The 16,840-nt window shown below is 47.4% G+C and overlaps 1 protein-coding gene across 1 annotated transcript; it reads right to left on the reverse strand.

The window, feature by feature from the left end:
• Positions 1-12,023: 12,023 nt before the first annotated feature.
• On the reverse strand, positions 12,024-16,371 carry LOC140905972 (CD59A glycoprotein-like). Its single transcript, XM_073329469.1, has 4 exons — positions 16,284-16,371; positions 14,060-14,136; positions 12,971-13,081; positions 12,024-12,481 (listed from the first exon to the last, which is right to left on the reverse strand). Exons 2-4 carry the CDS (start codon positions 14,106-14,108, stop codon positions 12,372-12,374), a joined length of 270 nt encoding a protein of 89 aa, XP_073185570.1. The 5' UTR covers positions 14,109-14,136; positions 16,284-16,371; the 3' UTR covers positions 12,024-12,371.
• Between the last annotated feature and the right edge of the window lie 469 nt (positions 16,372-16,840).

The following is a 16,840-nucleotide window of genomic DNA, read 5'->3' on the forward strand; positions in this document are numbered from 1 at the left end:
CGCAGCCTCGCATTCATCCCACCATCACCTCTGGCCCCTGCTGCCTTCCCCTTCGCACCCCCCCACCCCCCATCCAGCGCTTAATGGGGCCTGGTGTTGCTGAGAAAAGTGATATTAACAAATACGCAAGTATCACTTTTCACAGCAGCCTTACTAGCTATCTGTGGAAAGTGATACTTGTACCTTTGTTAATATCACGTATCACTTTTCATAGCCTCCCAGGTAGCTATTAAGTGTGCTGTGATATTAACAAATATGCAGATATTCACAGCAAGCCCCAGAACCCATTGAGCCTTGGATTGGGGTGGGGATGGGGAAGCAGCATTCTTTTGTTACTGAGTCTGCTGAAAAACCCTACAAATATACATTACACTGATTTGGATGTGAATCTGTGCATATTTAATTGTTTTTTCCTAAAGATTATTAAGTATTTTAGGAAAAAGTGTCAGTGTGGTCACAAGTGAGAGTTGGTGGCCGCACTCGGAGGCCACCAAAACATTTGTTGCAAGAACCCCTGATCTAATGCTTAATTTCACATTCTATTTATGCTGCTAGATCAAGCAAGGAAAAAAGATCTCACATACCTGGTTTACAGCTGAAGCGCAGGGCAATCTGTTTAAAAGTTGCCGTGTAGAGCTGCTGGTTTATATACTTACCCATATGCCTTTCACTTCCACTCCACTCCCACCCAGTAGACTTGGAATTTCTCGCATTTGTTGACTTTGTTTTACAATCTTTTTGCACAGGAAAAACAGAGGAAAGAACAGCCCACAGCAACCCTGAGTAACCTTGTGTTGAAACACTTCCTTTTGGCTCGGACTCGGCTTTTAGGGAAAAGTTGGGAGAAGTGGTGGCAGCTCTTACACTGTGTATTTTGCACCTAGTGTATCTTCCAAAGAGATGAGGAAATATTCAGAGAATCTGGGATGGCTGGAGTAAACAAAACAAAACAAAAATCTCTCTAAGAGGTGCTTCCCACCACAGTAAATCTATGGTATATGCTTATGGCTCAAACGTACACTTTATTTTTTTAGTCCTTAGATCACGGACGAGCATCATGTCCATATTTAAAAGTTGCACAGTTGTATCTTAAATCAGTCTAACTATACCTGTTTAGATACATTGTTTTGTGTATGTTCACACTGTGGTGCTCACATCGGTGTAGCCCCTGTCACGTTACAAACCATGTGTTCACACAGCAGTGTGCAGTCTAGGTAGATCTCCCAGGATTCCTTGCGCTGCTTCTAGGCTAGCTGCATTCCGGGCAATTTCAATAATAGATACTGGGATACTTCTCAGATGGCCAAGGGAGTTGTGGGAAGTGGGGTCAAATTTGCTTAATCACTGTTGCCATTTTGAACACTTTCAGCATGGAGGTGACACACATGAACAGTGGGCTCCAGTCCCTTACTAACTGTGAAAAGCAGATCCCGTCGTATTGGAGATGTTTCAGTGACGCATCCTCAGCAGCCCACTAGACCCAGCAGGATTGTTACAAGAGTTGGAATGATGGAGGACCAGGTGATGGATTCCGTGGACACGTTTGTATAGTCTGTGTATTTGGTGAACTCTACTCGACAGAGCACGGCTTTGGGGCCTGGCCCATGAGCACAAAATGGTGGGACCAGGCAGTTATTCAGGCCTGAGATGACAAGCAGAGTCTTCACGATGCTGAAGGGCACTTTGCTGAGCTGACCATAACACTACCGTATACCAGAGCAGGAGGTTGAGAGGCCCCCTCAATGTAGTAATCACCATTTGGAAGCTTGCCAGCCTAGACTGCTACTGGTCAGTGTGGAACCAGCTTGGTGTTGGGAGAGGTGGAGTGTTGTGATGGAGGTCTGCAAGCACTGCTAAATTGTGTGACAGAGGGGCAATGTACAGCATGTCACTGAAGGATTTACACTAGGGCTGTCAAATGATTTTTTTTTAAAATGCGATTAATAGCACTGTTTAACAACTATAGAATACCAATTGAAATTTATTATAAATATATTGGATGTTTTTCTACATGTTCAAATATATTGATTTCAATTACAACGCAGAATACAAAGTGTACAGTTCTCACTTTGTTTCTCTTTTTTAGAGAGCAAATATTTGTAATAAAAATACAATCTTCCAATCTACAAGTCAAAGCATGAAGGGGGTGTCACAGAGTCCCCGGGCGATGCTCTGGAACTGCTCCCTGCGAAGCCAGGCAGGACTCTGGGGAAGTCTCCTCTCTGTGAGCAGACAGTCTGCAGGACACACAGCTTCCACCTTCCTGGGTCTGACCTCGGAGCATTCAGCATCCTCTCTGCCCCTCCGTGCGCTTCCCACAGCCAGTCCACCCAGGCGAGGTCCTGGGGAAGCTAGAGGGTCCTGCACCCCAACTCCGCAGTCAGACGTGACTCTCAGCCAGCCAGTAAAAGAGAGGTTTATTAGATGACAGGAACATAGTCTAACACAGAGCTTGTAGGTGCAGAGAACAGGACCCCTCAGCTGGGTCCATTTTGGGAGGCAGAGAGCCAGACAACCACATCTGCACTTCACACCACATCCCCAGCCAGCCCTAAACTGAACCTCCCTCCAGCCTCTCCTCCTCTGGGCTTTGTCCCTTTCCCGGGCCGGGAGGGCACCTGATTCCTTTGTTCTCCAACCCTTTCACTCTCACCTTGCAGGGGGGAAGGGCCAGGCCATCAGTTGCCAGGAAACAGGGTGTCGGCCATTCTCTGTGTCCAGACCCCTGCACACACCTGCCCTCTAGGGCTCTGCAATGATCACACACCCTTATCCCACCACCTAGATACTTAAGAACTGCATAGGGGAAACTGAGGCACCCCCACAATATTCAGAGGAAACATTAAGAACAGTCCCGCTTCGTCACAGGGGGATATGAATGATTAGTCTATCTGGCAAGTAAATATTTTGCAACTCAAGCTACAACAGTGCCATGTGAACGCTTGTTCTCACTTTCAGGTGACATTGTAAATAAAAAACAGGCAGCATTTTCTGTAGTGATCTGCTCAAGGTCATTCTTGGCAGGCACCAATGATACTGCCAAGGATGACCTTGAGTAAATCACTGCAGACTATGTGTCTCTGGGAAGAAGGATAAAGGAGTTTGAGGCACAAGTCGTGTTCTCATCCATCCTCCCTGTTGAAGGAAAAGGCCCAGATAGGAAATATTGTGGGGGTAAATGCGTGTTTGCTCAGGCAGTGTCGGAGAGAGAATTTTGGATTCTTCGCCCATGGGATGTTGTTCCAGGAAGAAAGATTGCTAGGAAGAGATGGGATCCACCTAACGAAGAGAGGGAAGAGCATCTTTGCAGGCAGGCTTGCTGACCTAGTGAGGAGGGCTTTAAACTAGGTTTGCCAGGGGACGGAGACCTAAGCCTTGAGAGAAGTGGGATACTGGGAGGAAACACAAGGAGGGGAGGGTGCAACAGGGGAGGCCTCCTGATTCATACTGAGAAAATAGGGCAATTGGCTAGTTATCTTAGGTGCCTCTACATGAATGCAAGAAGCCTGGAAAACAAGCAGGAAGAATTGGAAATCCTGGCATAGTCAAGGAACTATGATGTGATTTGGAATAACAGGGACTTGATGGAATAACTCACATGATTGGAGCACTGTAATGGATGGGTATAAACTGTGCAGGAAGGACAGGTATGGGAGAGAAGGTGGAGGAGTTGCACTGTATGTAAGAGAGCAGTATGATTGCTCAGAGCTCCAGTAGGAAACTGGAGAAAAGCCTGTTGAGAGTCTTTGGGTTAAGTTTAGAGGCAAGAGTAAGAAGGTTGGTGCCATGGTGGGCGTCTGCTATAGACCACCAGACCAGGAGGATGAAGTAGACAAGGCTTTCTTCGGACAACTAACAGAAGTTTCCAGATCACAGGCTCTGGTTCTCATGGGGGACTTCAATCACCCTGACATCTGCTGGGAGAGCAATACAGCAGTGCACAGACAATCCAGGAAGTTTTTGGAGAGTGTTTGGGGACAACTTCCTGGTGCAAGTGCTGGAGGAACCAACGAGGGGCCGGGCTCCTCTTGACCTGCTGCTTACAAACAGGGAAGAATTGATAGGGGAAGTAGAAGTGGGTGGCAACCTGGGCAGCAGTGACCATGAGATGGTCGAGTTCAGGATCCTGACAAAAGGAAGAAAGGAGAGCAGCAGAATATGGACCCTGGCCTTCAGGAAAGCAGACTGGGAGGCTAATATGAGGGGGAAAGGAGTGCAGTAGAGCTGGCTGTATTTTAAAGAAGTCTTATTGAGGGCACAGGAACAAACCATCCTAATGTGCAGAAAGAATAGCAAATATGGCAGGCAACCAGCTTGGCTTAGCAGAGAAATCTTTGGTGAGCTAAAACACAAAAAGGAAGCTTACAAGAAGTGGAAATTTGGACAGATGACTAGGGAGGAGTATAAAAATATTGCTAGGGCATGCAGGGGTGTAATCAGGAAGGCCAAAGCACAATTGGAGTTGCAGTTAGCAAGGGATGGGACGGGTAACAAGAAGGGTTTCTACAGGTATGTGAGCAACAAGAAGAAGGTCAGGGAAAGTGCAGGACCCTTACTGAATGGGGGAGGAAACCTAGTGACAGATGTGGAAAAAGCTGAAGTACTCAATGCTTTTTTTGCCTCAGTCTTCACAGACAAGGTCAGCTCCCAGACTGCTGCACTGGGCACACAGTATGGGGAGGAGGTGATCAGCCCTCAGTGGTGAAAGAACAGGTTAAGGACTATTTAGAAAAGCTGAACATGCACAAGTCCATGCGTCCAGATCTAATGCATCTGAGGGTGCTAAGGGGGTTGGCTGATGTGATTGCAGAGCCATTGGCCGTTATCTTTGAAAACATGTGGCAATCCGGGGAGGTCCTGGACAATTGGAAAAAGGCAAATATAGTGCCCATCTTTTAAAAAAAAAAGGGAAGAAGGAGAATCCGGGAAACTACAGACCGGTCAGCCACACCTCTGTCCACAGAAAAACCGTGGAGCGGGTCCTCAAGAAATCCATTTTGAGGCCCTCGGAGGAGAGGAAGATGATCAGGAACAGTCAACATGGATTCACCAAGGACAAGTCATGCCTGACCAACCTGATTGCCTTCTACGACGAGATAACTGGCTCTGTTGATATGGAGAAAGTGGTGGGCATGATATACCTTGACTTTAGCAAAGCTTTTGATACGGTCTCCCACAGTGTTCTTGCCAGCAAGTTAAAGAAGTATGGATTGGATGAATGGACTATAAGGTGGATAGAAAGCTAGCTAGATCGTCAAGCTCAATGGGTAGTGATCAACGGCTTGATGTCTAGTTGGCAGCTGTATCAAGCAGAGTGCCCCAGGGGTCAGTCCTGGGGCCGGTTTTGTTCAACATCTTCATTAATGATCTAGATGATAGGATGGATTACACCGTCAGCAAGTTTGCAGATGACACTAAACTGGGGGGAGAGGTAGATATGCTGGAGGATAGGGATAGGGTCCAGACTGACCTAGACAAATTGGAGGATTGGGCCAAAAGAAATCTGAGGTTCAACAAGGACAAGTGAAGAGTCCTGCACTTAGGATGGAAGAATCCCATGCACTGTTACAGGCTGGGGACCGACTGGCTAAGCAGCAGTTCTGCAGAAAAGTACCTGGGGATTACAGGGATGAGAAGCTGGATATGAGTCAGCAGTGTGCCCTGGTTGCCAAGAAGGCTAATGGCATATTGGGTTGCATTAGTAGGAGCATTGCCAGCAGATCGAGGGAAGTGATTATTCCCCTCTGTTCGGCAATGGTGAGGCCGCATCTGGAGTACTGTGTCCAGTTTTGGGCGCCCCACTGCAGAAGGGATATGGACAAATTGAAGAGAGTCCAGCGGAGGGCAACAAAAACAATTACGGGGCTGGGGCACATGACTTATGAGGAGAGGCTGAGGGAACTGGGGTTATTTAGTCTGCAGAAGAGAAGAGTGGAGGGGGGAGATTTGATAGCAGCCTTCAACTTCCTGAGAGTAGGGGGGTTTCCAAAGAGAATGGAGCTACGCTGGTCTCAGTGGTGGCAGATGACAGAACAGGGAGCAATGGTCTCAAGTTGCAGTGGGGGAGGTCTAGGTTGGATATTAGGAAAAACTATTTCACTAGGAGGGTGGTGAGGCACTGGAATGGGTTACCTAGGGAGGTGGTGGAATTGCTATCCGTAAAGGTTTTTAAGGCCCGGTTTGACAAAGCCATGGCTGGGATGATTTAGTTGGGGTTGGTCCTGCTTTGAGAAAGGGCTTGGACTAGATGACTTCCTGAAGTCTCTTCCAAATCTAATATTCTATGATCTCCTATAAATGTAAACAAACTTGTTTGTCTTAGCGATTGGCTGAACAAGAAGTAGGACTGGGTGGCCTTGTAGGCTCTAAAGTTTTTGATTGTTTTGTTTTTTGAGTGCAGTTATGTAAAAATATTTCTACATTTGTAAGTTGCACTTTCATGATAAAGAGATTATATTACAGTACTTGTATGAGAAAAATACTTTTTTTACAGTGCAAATATTTGTAATCAAAATAATATAACTTTCTATGCCAATTTCTCTTATACTGTGTTTTGAAAAATAGATGTGTTAGGTTGATAACCTAAACAGTTTATTATTGAGCACAGTAAACAATGATATACCAGACAGGACCCACTTTCTCTTAAAGTTTTTTGCCTGATTAGAAGCAGTTTAAGTATCTGAGATAGTAAACTGGACTCCCAATATATGTGGGAAACAGTATTGTGAAAGACAAGATAGATGAGGTAATATCTTTTATTGGACCAACTTCTGTTGGTGAACGAGACAAGCTTTTGAGCTTCACAGAGCTCTTCTTCAGGTCTGGGGAAAAGTAATCAGTGTCACAGCTAAATACAAGGTGGAACAGCGTGTTAAGCATAGTTAACACATGTTCTAAGAAACCATTCAGAATGAAGTGGCCAATTAACACCTCTGCAGTCATAGGACAAAGGAGACTTAATGGGTTACAGATTATTGCAATGAGTCGTAAAACTGATGAAAGCAGGGTCTGAATGAGATCTCCCCTGACATCTAGTAATGAGCTTGGGGGGGCGGGGGGGGGGAAAGACTGCAGGACCAGAGGGTATTTGCATAAACACCTACTCTGCCTAGGTACTCAGGAAACAGCACTGCGTTGCCAAAGTGGTCAGTTTTGGCTGTTGTTGGGTTACAACAAATCACTTTGAATGCAGGGGTAATGATATGATGTTATCCTGATTGTATGAGTAAAGGGCAACAGAACTGTGCTTAGCTTGTTCTGATTGAGGGGGGTGGGGGGCTCACCCTCATTTGAACTGCACTCGCTAAGCAGTGGGTAGAGATGCCAAAGCCCATTGAAAGGGAAAAGAGGGTGGGGACGGATGTTTCCACTTGGGATAAGTTTTCCTTATGAGCAGGGCTACACTTTAAAAAATAAAATAAAAATAAAAAAAATTTGCAGCTGCCCTAGTGCAGTGTTTCAGTGAAAACACTACTATGCTGACTGAAGACCTTCTCTTGCCGGTGTACTTAATCTGCCACATGAGAGGGGGTAGCTGTGTTGATCAGAGAAGCTCTCCTATTGACATAGTGCCATCTACATTGCGGGTTAGACTGGTATAACTGTAAAAAGAAAAGGAGGACTTGTGGCACCTTAGAGACTAACAAATTTATTTGAGCATACGCTTTTGTGAGCACAGCTACATACATCTGATGTATGGGGGAGGGATAGCTCAGTGGTTTGAGCATTGACCTGCTAAACCCAGGGTTGTAAGTTCAATCCTTGAGAGGGCCACTTAGGGATCTGAGGCAAAAATGGGGGATTGGTCCTGCTTTGAGCAGGGGGTTGGACTAGATGATCTCTTGAGGTCCCTTCCAACCCTGATATTCTAGGAAAGCTTCTGCTCAAATAAATTGGTTAGTCTCTAAGGTGCCACAAGTCCTCCTTTTCTTTTTGCGAATACAGACTAACACGGCTGCTACTCTGAAACCATTTATATGTGGGTAGTTTAAATAACCCATTTTTGTTTAATTAGACTTATTTGCCATTCTGTTCTTCCTTAATATCATACATTTAATCTGGAGACCAGTAGTAACACAAATTAGTATCAGAGTGGTAGCTATGTATCAGCAAAAAGAACAAGGAGGACTTGTGGCACCTTAGAGACTAACACATTTATTAAATAATTAACTGTTAATAATAAATGTGTTAGTCTCTAAGATGCCACAAGTCCTCCTTGTTCTTTTTCCAAATTAGTATATTTGTATTCAGACCACTCGGGGGTGTGCACAGGAATAAAAATGTTGACTGTTTTTAGATGGGCTCATTCTGTGCCCCTGCTGGGGCCCAGGGGGTGGAGGAGCTGTCAGCTCTCCCCGGAGTCCCCTGGGCTCCTGCGGTGATGGCTATTCCTGCCAGGTCCTGGACAAGCCATCAGCTTCGGGGCGGGAGGAGTTCAGTGCCCGTGCCGATTATTGAGGGCAGGGCATGTCCCTGCTTGCTCTCCCCTGTGCACACCCTTGATACCACTTCAGACTTTTACTCATTCAGACTATTGTGGTTGGTTTTCTCCATTCAGAAATTTAATCTCATTAGATTCTATGGAATCTTTTCACATGCATTAGCAGAGCTGTGTGCAGGAGCCCAGGCCTGGAATAGCAGAGGGATAGATTCAAGCAGAGATTGAAAAGAATTAGCAGTACTCTAAAGCTAATGTGGGAGCGGGGTGCAAGAAATTCAGGACTCTGTAGCAGGGATTGCTGTGTTATATGACTGAAGTGCGCTGGCAGGACTTTGTTGGGATCCAGGACTGACACATCCAGGTGCTGCAGGTTAGGTCTGACTGATTGAGGCTTGTGTAAGGGGACTGTTGCCCCCTTGCTAACATTCAGTGGGGGTGTTTTGATTGGCTAGCTCCCAGTACTAAAAGGAGAAGGGTCAATGGGGAAATCAGGACCCTTAGACTGACAGTCCACAGGGGCAATGGGGAGAAGCAGTACTCCAGGTCAGCCTGAATGACAGGGCGGGCAGGCTAGTCAGGAGGCCAGGGGGGTCCCCTCCTCTGCGTGAGCGGGAATTGTCTGAGTCAGATAGAGTTGGGTCGAGCTAAGAAGAACGCAGAGGCCCAAGCTGAGCTAGGGAGCAGAGCTGTGCCAGAGCCAGAGGGGCCAGAAAAGCAGCCCAGGAAGCAGGTCAGAGTTGGGAGCAGAGTCAGAGAAGCAGCCCAGGGAGAGCAGATCCTGTGCTGGGAGCAGAGCTGCAGCCACAGAGCCATGTGTGGTGAGCAACTGGGGCCAGCCAAGGGGGGACCCTGGGCAAAGGGCCCAGTGCAGAAAGACACCCCCAGCCAAGGGTCCTTGCAGGCCAGACTGGGAGGGTGATCTTAACCCGACAAGGGGATGATGCTGGGAAGAAGGGTCCCAGCACCCAAAGCCTGAAGGTGTGTGGCTACTACCAGAGCAAGTGTCCAACCTGCAGCGTCCCCGCAGCACATCCAGGGCCTGAGAAGGAGACCTGGGACCTACAAGGAACAGACTGTGAAGTGCCCTGACGTCCAGAGACACTGTTTGTGATGTTCCCTGCCGCAGAGCAGGGTGATGTGTTTTCCTTTAACCTTTCCCATTTTTTCTTATTTTTTTTTAATTAATTGTTGATTAAATAACACATATTTGCTTTAAATTGTATGTAATGATCAGTGGGTCAGGGAAGTGCCCAGTGCAGAGAGAGAGAGAGAGTACCCCGGAGTGGGGACACCCTAGCCCCTGTCCTAGGTGACCGCAGCAGGGTTGAGGGTCAAGCCCCCCCAGGAATCCTGGGCCCAGCCTTGTTGGGGTTACGAGGACTCTGCCAGACAGGAGAATGGAAGGGGAGACCCTCAAGAGCAGGGAGACCTCTGCATAAAGGAAGTGGGAGCGAGGACTCAGATCCTTTCACTAGCCCACCTCACTGGGGTAGTGCAGAAGCTAGGAAAGTTCCCCACAATAGCGGGACCATTCCCTCGCTTACACTTGCACTATACCTGTCGGCCCTTCACATTTCTGTGCATCACTTAAGCTTTAACAGTTGTTACATTTTATAAATACTTACTTATAAACAACCATTTCAGCTGATTTTACATTTTAATATTTTTGATCATCGCTATCCTGGCATGTGAGTCTCTCCAGGGAGTTACTAGTAGAGATGTTGGAAATATCAGCTTCCAAGTTTGTTCGGATTCCAGGAGGAAAAAAAAAAAAAAAGAGAGCAGTGAAGTATCCTTCGTGAAGGGTCCAGTTGCTGTGCAATGTGAAAGGAGATAACAACATGCCAGTCTTGCATGTGGAGGAGCCCTCAACTTGCCAGTCTTGCATGCACAGATTAGACTGCAGCAAACAGCCTTCAGTACTGATCTGCCCATGACCTTCATGACATCGCACTCATTCTGAGAGGATGGGAGGGGATACCAGGCCGCTGAAGCTCTGGGGGCATTGGAATCCTAGTATGTGGCTAATTGGTCCAGCTCTAGTTTCTTCGTGCATTATGCTAACTTACGTGAAAAGTACAGATGGCCTTGTCTAGTCTTCACTCGGAATTTAGCTCAAGTTAACTAAAAAAAACCATTCAAGTTAACTAAGGCCTGTGTGCTCTGGGGTCTCAGATCATTGTGGATTCAGCCAAAATGTAAATATCCCCACAAATCCTGTAAGGACCATTCAGAAAACCTGATCAGAGGCTGGGTGGGCTTGATCAACATATGATGCCAGTGGCAGCAGTAGCAGCTGGGGCTCAGCTCCCCCATTAAGCTGGCCCATCCTCTCCCAGCCGTGGCAGCCCACATCCAGTGGATACTCCTACCACAGGTATCCCCCCCCCCAGGCACCTCCCAAATATCCATCCCAGTACACAGACATCCCTGGCAGCACCCCCTAAGTGCCCCCTCCAATTTCTCACCCCCTCTGCCTAGTAGTGTCCTCTATTTGGGAACTTGAAATATGGTAACCCTAGGGTTGCTCTGTTCTTACAGCCTTGGTTTCTGGAGCTGGCAGGAGTCACTCCGCCCTGGTAGCTGAGCTCCGGCTGTGTGATCGCAAGCCTGGCAGCCATGGCGCTGGAGCAGGGCAGCCTAGGGGAGCAAGGGGTTCTGCTCTGAGTGCAGGCAGAGTGACCCAGCTGCAATGGCAGGTCCCCAGGCAGTGACTGGGTTGTGACCACCCTGCTGAGAGGCAGGTGCCCAAGGGGGAGGAATAATGCAGGGAGCACCTTGAGGAGCATCTCATGGCAGCCAGACTCCTTGGGCAGGGTCTGGCTCCAGGGGGTTTCGCTGGCTGGCGCTTGGATCGTTTTGGGGCAGATTGTGTCAGGGGTGCAGCTCGGAGCTGTGCTGCCCATCCTGCCTGGGGAGTGCCTGACCGTGCAGAGGCAGCTGGCTCAGGGAGCAGGGCAGGGAGGGCTGCTGAGCAGCCAGCCAGGGCACTGGCTCCCACAGCATAGCGGGCCAGACAGCTCCCTCCAGCTTCTAATCTGCTGGCTCCTGGCAGGAGGCGATGGTTTTCAAACTGTGCTGTGCATCTCCCTAGGGATGCGCACTTCACAGTTTGAAAACCTGTGTTAAATGGGAGGCAGAAATCTGGAGGGGCACGTGCCTCCAACACATCACCTCTAGGGGGCGTAAATATGATTGATGGCCCCGGGTGCTGAAATGCTTAGTTACGGCTCCGCTCTGAGTTATTACAGAGAATTCTTTCCCAGGTATCTGCGTGGTTGGTCTCATCCACATGCTCCTGGTCCCATGAGGTCAGGAAGGAAGGACTGAGGAGCATTGTCAGAGCTGTGTGGGGAGCCTAGGACTGGAATAGCAGGGGGCTGCAGGGCAGGACTGAGGGAAATAAGCAGTTCTCTGTGAGCGGGTGGGTGTATGCAAGTGATTGAGGACTGAGTAGCAGGAGTTGCTGCGGCGCAGGGTTGAGATGAGCTGGCAGAAATACAAGCGAATCCAGGAGTGGAATGACAGGTGTATTGCAGATCAGAATTGACAGCGCTGTGTGTGGGGAAAGCTTGCACTACCTGTCTGTTACCTGCATTATCAGCCCTCATCTTTATGTGCTCTAATTAAACAGGAAAGATTGTTATGTTTGTTAGTAAATGGACATAAAGCCAAAGCAACTGCAGCTGATTTGGGGCTGTAATATCCTTTTATTATTAGTGCTGTCCATGGAGTCACTAGTACAGCCGCTGAAAACATCCATGGCAAATGTGTGTTCTTCTCTAAAATAAGAATAAAGAGTGTGTGTGTGTGTGTGTGTGAGTGTGAGAGAGAGATGGCAGCAAGGACCCTCAGTGAGGATTTCCAGTCATACTGCAGAGGGAGGAGGAGACCCTGCTGGTGTTGGTCTTGAGAGTGCAGGAGCTCCTGTCTATCGGTTGCACCGGTCAGTGCCGCAGCAAATGGCCTTCACTGCAGACCCCCCCATTGCCTTCATGACTTCACATTCATACGTCCTGGAGCATCGCTTAGCGTATTTAGCTGAAGGACAGGAAGAGAGAGAGAGGGGGAGATGGAGTAACTCCAGGAATTTAGTGAGTAGGCATACTTGGGTGAGGCCACCACTTATTCCCTTTTCATGTTCTGCTTCTCCACCTTTCTTCTTTCTTCTCACCCCTTCCTCTGCTCCTCTTTTCTTCCCTTCCGCCTTATCCATTTCCTTGCTACTTCTCACTGTTTATCCTCCCTTTTCCCTTGTTGCTTTGTCTCTGTTTCCCATCTTCACACCTCATTGCCTCTTGTGGTACCATAGCAGTTATCCAGCAGCTCTCCTTCTGGTTACAATGGGCAGGGTTGGGCTGGACGCTCAATGTTAATTATCTTCAGGCCCCTCCGACACTCACCCAGGCTGGGGAGCTTGGTCAAAGACTTAGGCCTAACCCACTGTGGCTGCTATATACTTAGCTCCGTATCACATTAGTCTGAAGTATCTGTGACCCTAGCCTGTTCCCCTGCCTCTATCCTCCTTACCAGTGAAAGGGAAGAACATGGTAATACATTGATCCTGGTCATCCCTGCATTTCTGAGTGGTAAAGCATCTTCCTCCATTAGGGCAGTGATAGCACTCCAGAGACACAACGGCTAAAGGAGACAAGAGACAAAACACAGAGGATCAACAGGATAACGGCCAAGGTGCCACCTTTCCTCCAGGAGTGAATTGAAATGCAAGGCCTTCCCACCAATTTTTCTTTGTGGGGGCAGGGTAGATTGAACAGAAGGCTAGCCCAGTAAGTAGGGTATGACGAGCTTGGAACTTGAGATGTGGGTTCATTTCCCTGGTGTGCCACAGACTGTGATGACCTTAGGCAAGTCACTTAGCGACTCTGTGGCTCAGTTCCCTATCTGTACAATGGGTATAATAGCACTGCCCTGTTTCCTAAGGGTGTTATTTAGGTAAAATCATTAAGGATTGTGAGGTGATCAGATACTATGGTATTGGGGTGGTTATAAGTAGCATAGATAGATATCTAGCTATGGAAACATGGTAGATTTGGTAGGCATGTGGAGGATGGATCAGTCTCTGACGTTGTCTATGCTTGTCTGTACTTGCGGTAGCATGTGGGGTAGGCATAGCTACAGGCAGCAGGGAAAGGCTCTGGCAGGAGGGAGGCAGTGGAGAAAGGCTCTGGCACCTCCTTGCTGCTGGAGCCTTTCCCCACTGCATCCCCCGCATAAGAGCCTTTTCCCACTAGCAGAGTCTTTCCCTGCAGTATAGAAAAGCTCCACCGCCAGGAGGCGGTGGGACAATAATATCTAAAAATATCCGTGTAGATGAGGGAGGCATGGCTTGGGCTGGTAGTGAGTTGTGCAGTGTATACACCCTACGGTTCAGGTGTGTAGAACATCCTACTCACATAGGCCGTGTCTCACGGCCTGCTATGCTGTTTATCGCTGTACTCGCTAGGCATGCAGCATCTGTACCGTACACCCTGCCATAAGTGTAGAACTCCCCTTTGTCTAACTTTTGCTTTCTAAGGTTTCATATTGAACAAAAGGGTCAGTTAGGAAAACATGAAGGATGGTGAGAAGCAACAGAGGCTTTACAAACGGGGGACCCACCTTGTGCCATCAGCGCTAGGGCGAGCGCACACACAATCAGGTTCCTCATTTTGTGTAGAAAGGCTTTAAACAGACACCTGGGGATGAGAACAAGCAATTTTCTTTAAAAAAAAAAGGCAGTGTCATTAGTGGGCTGCATGTGGAGAGTCAGCACGCCTCAGAGCACGGAGGTGGGACTCCCTTACTAGACAGCTCTGGCCTGCCACTCTGGAACCCTGTGTTCACCTCAGACCCGGAAAGCTATCCGAGTCAGTAGCAGCAATTCAGAGAAGAGCCACAAAACCCACCAGAGGCTGAGGGACTGACCACGGAGGAAAGCTCAAAAGAGCTAAGTACACAGAGCTGGGGTTAGTGATGACAAGGGCCTGCGGGGGGAACATGGTAGCAATCTTTACACAACTGAAGGTGTAAACACCATGGAGGTAACTTTGTAGGGTGCATAAAGGGACATAACGAGGCATGATGGGGGAAAGTTCTGCTGAATATCCTATGTTTTAGTTCATATTTGTCTTGTCTTTTAAGGAAATAACGGTTATAAGGGCTTTGTCCCCAGGGCATTGGCGTTTCTGTACCTGAATAGATGCCATTCCTGCAGTGCACAGGGCACTGTTGGTTTAGTCTTCCTCGGGCTGTTACACAGAACAACACAATTGAGCAAATGCAATTCAGTCTCGGTGGTTGTTAAACCTAGGGGGACCCTAGGATACATTGCGTGAATCGTTCCACAATCTACCAATGATGAAGCACTCTTGTATTTGGACACAGGACATGCTAAAGTCACACGAGAGGAAGTGCTCCATTTTGAAAATCCTCTAAAGGTCTGGTCTAGACTGGTGGAACTGCTTCTGTCAGTTAGGGATGCTGAGCTGAGTAATGGTTTGCACGATCAGGCCCTCATAATAAAATCACAGGTATTCTCTAAATATCCCCTGCAGTTATTCAGCCTCTTTTTAACTGTCCTGTGATGGGGTTTATAAACTCCACATTACAAGTGATGGCTTGAGGGGAGCTAAGGAGCCCGACTAGCCCATATTGTGCCACCTAGAACCGGGAGACAGGTAATTCTGGAGTGGATCCTGCTGGGTAGAACCAAACTGGGTGATTCCTATAAAGAAAGGACTGAAGGGCACTAGGGAGAGGAGACTCAGGAGAGAGGTAGGTGGGAGTTTTCTTTCTGGGGGAAAGAAACCATGGAAGTGCCTATAGGAACGATCTGGTATCCTGGGACTAACCCTGAAGGGAGAGGGCAGCTGGGGAGAGGAGACTTCTGAAAGAGGCCTGGGAGAAGAAAAACTCCAGAGAAGAAGCAGTGAGGGTCAGTGGCTTGAAAGGATCTTTGTTTCTATGGAGAAAGTTCTGGAAAGCAGCAGTTTGGAATAAAGTGAGGAAGAACTTTGCAGAGCTTAGAAAGGGGCAAAGAGGTTGTGGAGGACTGAGCCTGGGAAGGGTGGAAGAGTTCTGAATTTGGACAGTGTTACCCCTGGAAGTACTAGAAAATCACTGTCTTGTCATTCAGATCCCTCCAAAAAACTCACTCCTCCCGCTCAGTTTTTCAATGGAAATCCACCAAAGCAGCTAAAACATTTACATACAAAATGAATGGCTCTCACAATGCATCTTCATTTCCTCACCAGAGCATAAGGGCCTGTATTTTAAAACATGTTTTCAAAATTTTGATCTCCAAGTCCATATTAATGCACTTTGATACATGTGGGCTGAGCACTTACTGAATTCAGCATTAGTTGGAGTGGCTCAACATCTCTGAAAATCTGCCACATTTAGTTAGTTGCTTAGCTTTGGGGCCACACACAACTAAAATGTTAGACTGAACTGTTTTGTCTGTAAAACTCATTGGAACAGGGACTATGGACCAGATTTCTTAAAGGGGATTTAGGTGCCTAAAGAGCAGGTATCTCACTAGGTGCCTATCTGCATATTTAGGTGCTTAAATACCTTTTAAAAAACCTGGGATTAGTCTTCATCTACTAATATACACTGTATAGCACCAAGCATGTTGTGGATGCTAAATAACATACTTGTGAACTCTTGCTCTAGAGAAGAGTTAGAGGAAACTCAAACTTCAGTAAAACCAGGGAACACAGGCTGGAGTCACAAACACAGATTAGATTAAATGACACGAAATTGGAATCTGACTGTGTCTAATGCTCAATTTCATGTTCTATTCATGCTGCTAGTTCAAGGAAGGAAAAAAAATCTCACATACCTGGTTTGCAGCTGAAGTGAGGGAGATCTGTTTCATTGCTGCTGTGTGGTGCTGCTGGTTTATATACTTCCCCACGTGCCTTTCCCCATCCACTTTGTTCCCACTCAGTAGACCTGGAATTTCCCACATTTGTTGACTTTGTTTTACAATCTCTTTGCACAGGGGAAAGAACAGCCTGTAGCAACCTTGAGTAAACTTGTGTTGAAACACTTCCTTTTGGCTTGGACTCGGCTTTTACGGAAACTGGCAGCTCTTACACAAGGTGGAAAGTATACGGTGTATCTTCCAAAGAGCTGAGGAAATATTCAGGGAACCTGGATGGCTGGAGTAAACAAAAGAAAATTCTCTAAGAGGTGCTTCCCACCACAGTAAATCTATGGTATATGCTTATGGCTCAAACCTACACTTTATTTTTTTAGTCCTTAGATCACGGACGAGTGTCATGTCCATTTTTAAAGGTTGCACAGTTGTAGTTTAAATCAGTCTAACTATACCTGTTTAGATACACTATTTGTGTATGTTCACACTGTGGTGCTCGCATCGGTGTAGCCCCTGTC

Source organism: Lepidochelys kempii, chromosome 1 (assembly GCF_965140265.1).
Source record: "Lepidochelys kempii isolate rLepKem1 chromosome 1, rLepKem1.hap2, whole genome shotgun sequence".
Classification (NCBI taxonomy): Eukaryota; Metazoa; Chordata; order Testudines; family Cheloniidae; genus Lepidochelys; species Lepidochelys kempii.

Coding starts and splice junctions, on each gene's coding strand:
- LOC140905972 (XM_073329469.1), bottom strand. CDS start 14,108: ATGAGGAACCTGATTGTGTGTGCGCTCGCCCTAGCGCTGATGGCACAA. Junction 13,082..14,059: donor CCTAGCGCTGATGGCACAAG/GTGGGTCCCCCG, acceptor TGTCTCCTTTAG/CCGTTGTGTCTCTGGAGTGC. Junction 12,482..12,970: donor CATGTTCTTCCCTTTCACTG/GTAAGGAGGATA, acceptor CCTGTCCTTCAG/CTAAATACGCTAAGCGATGC.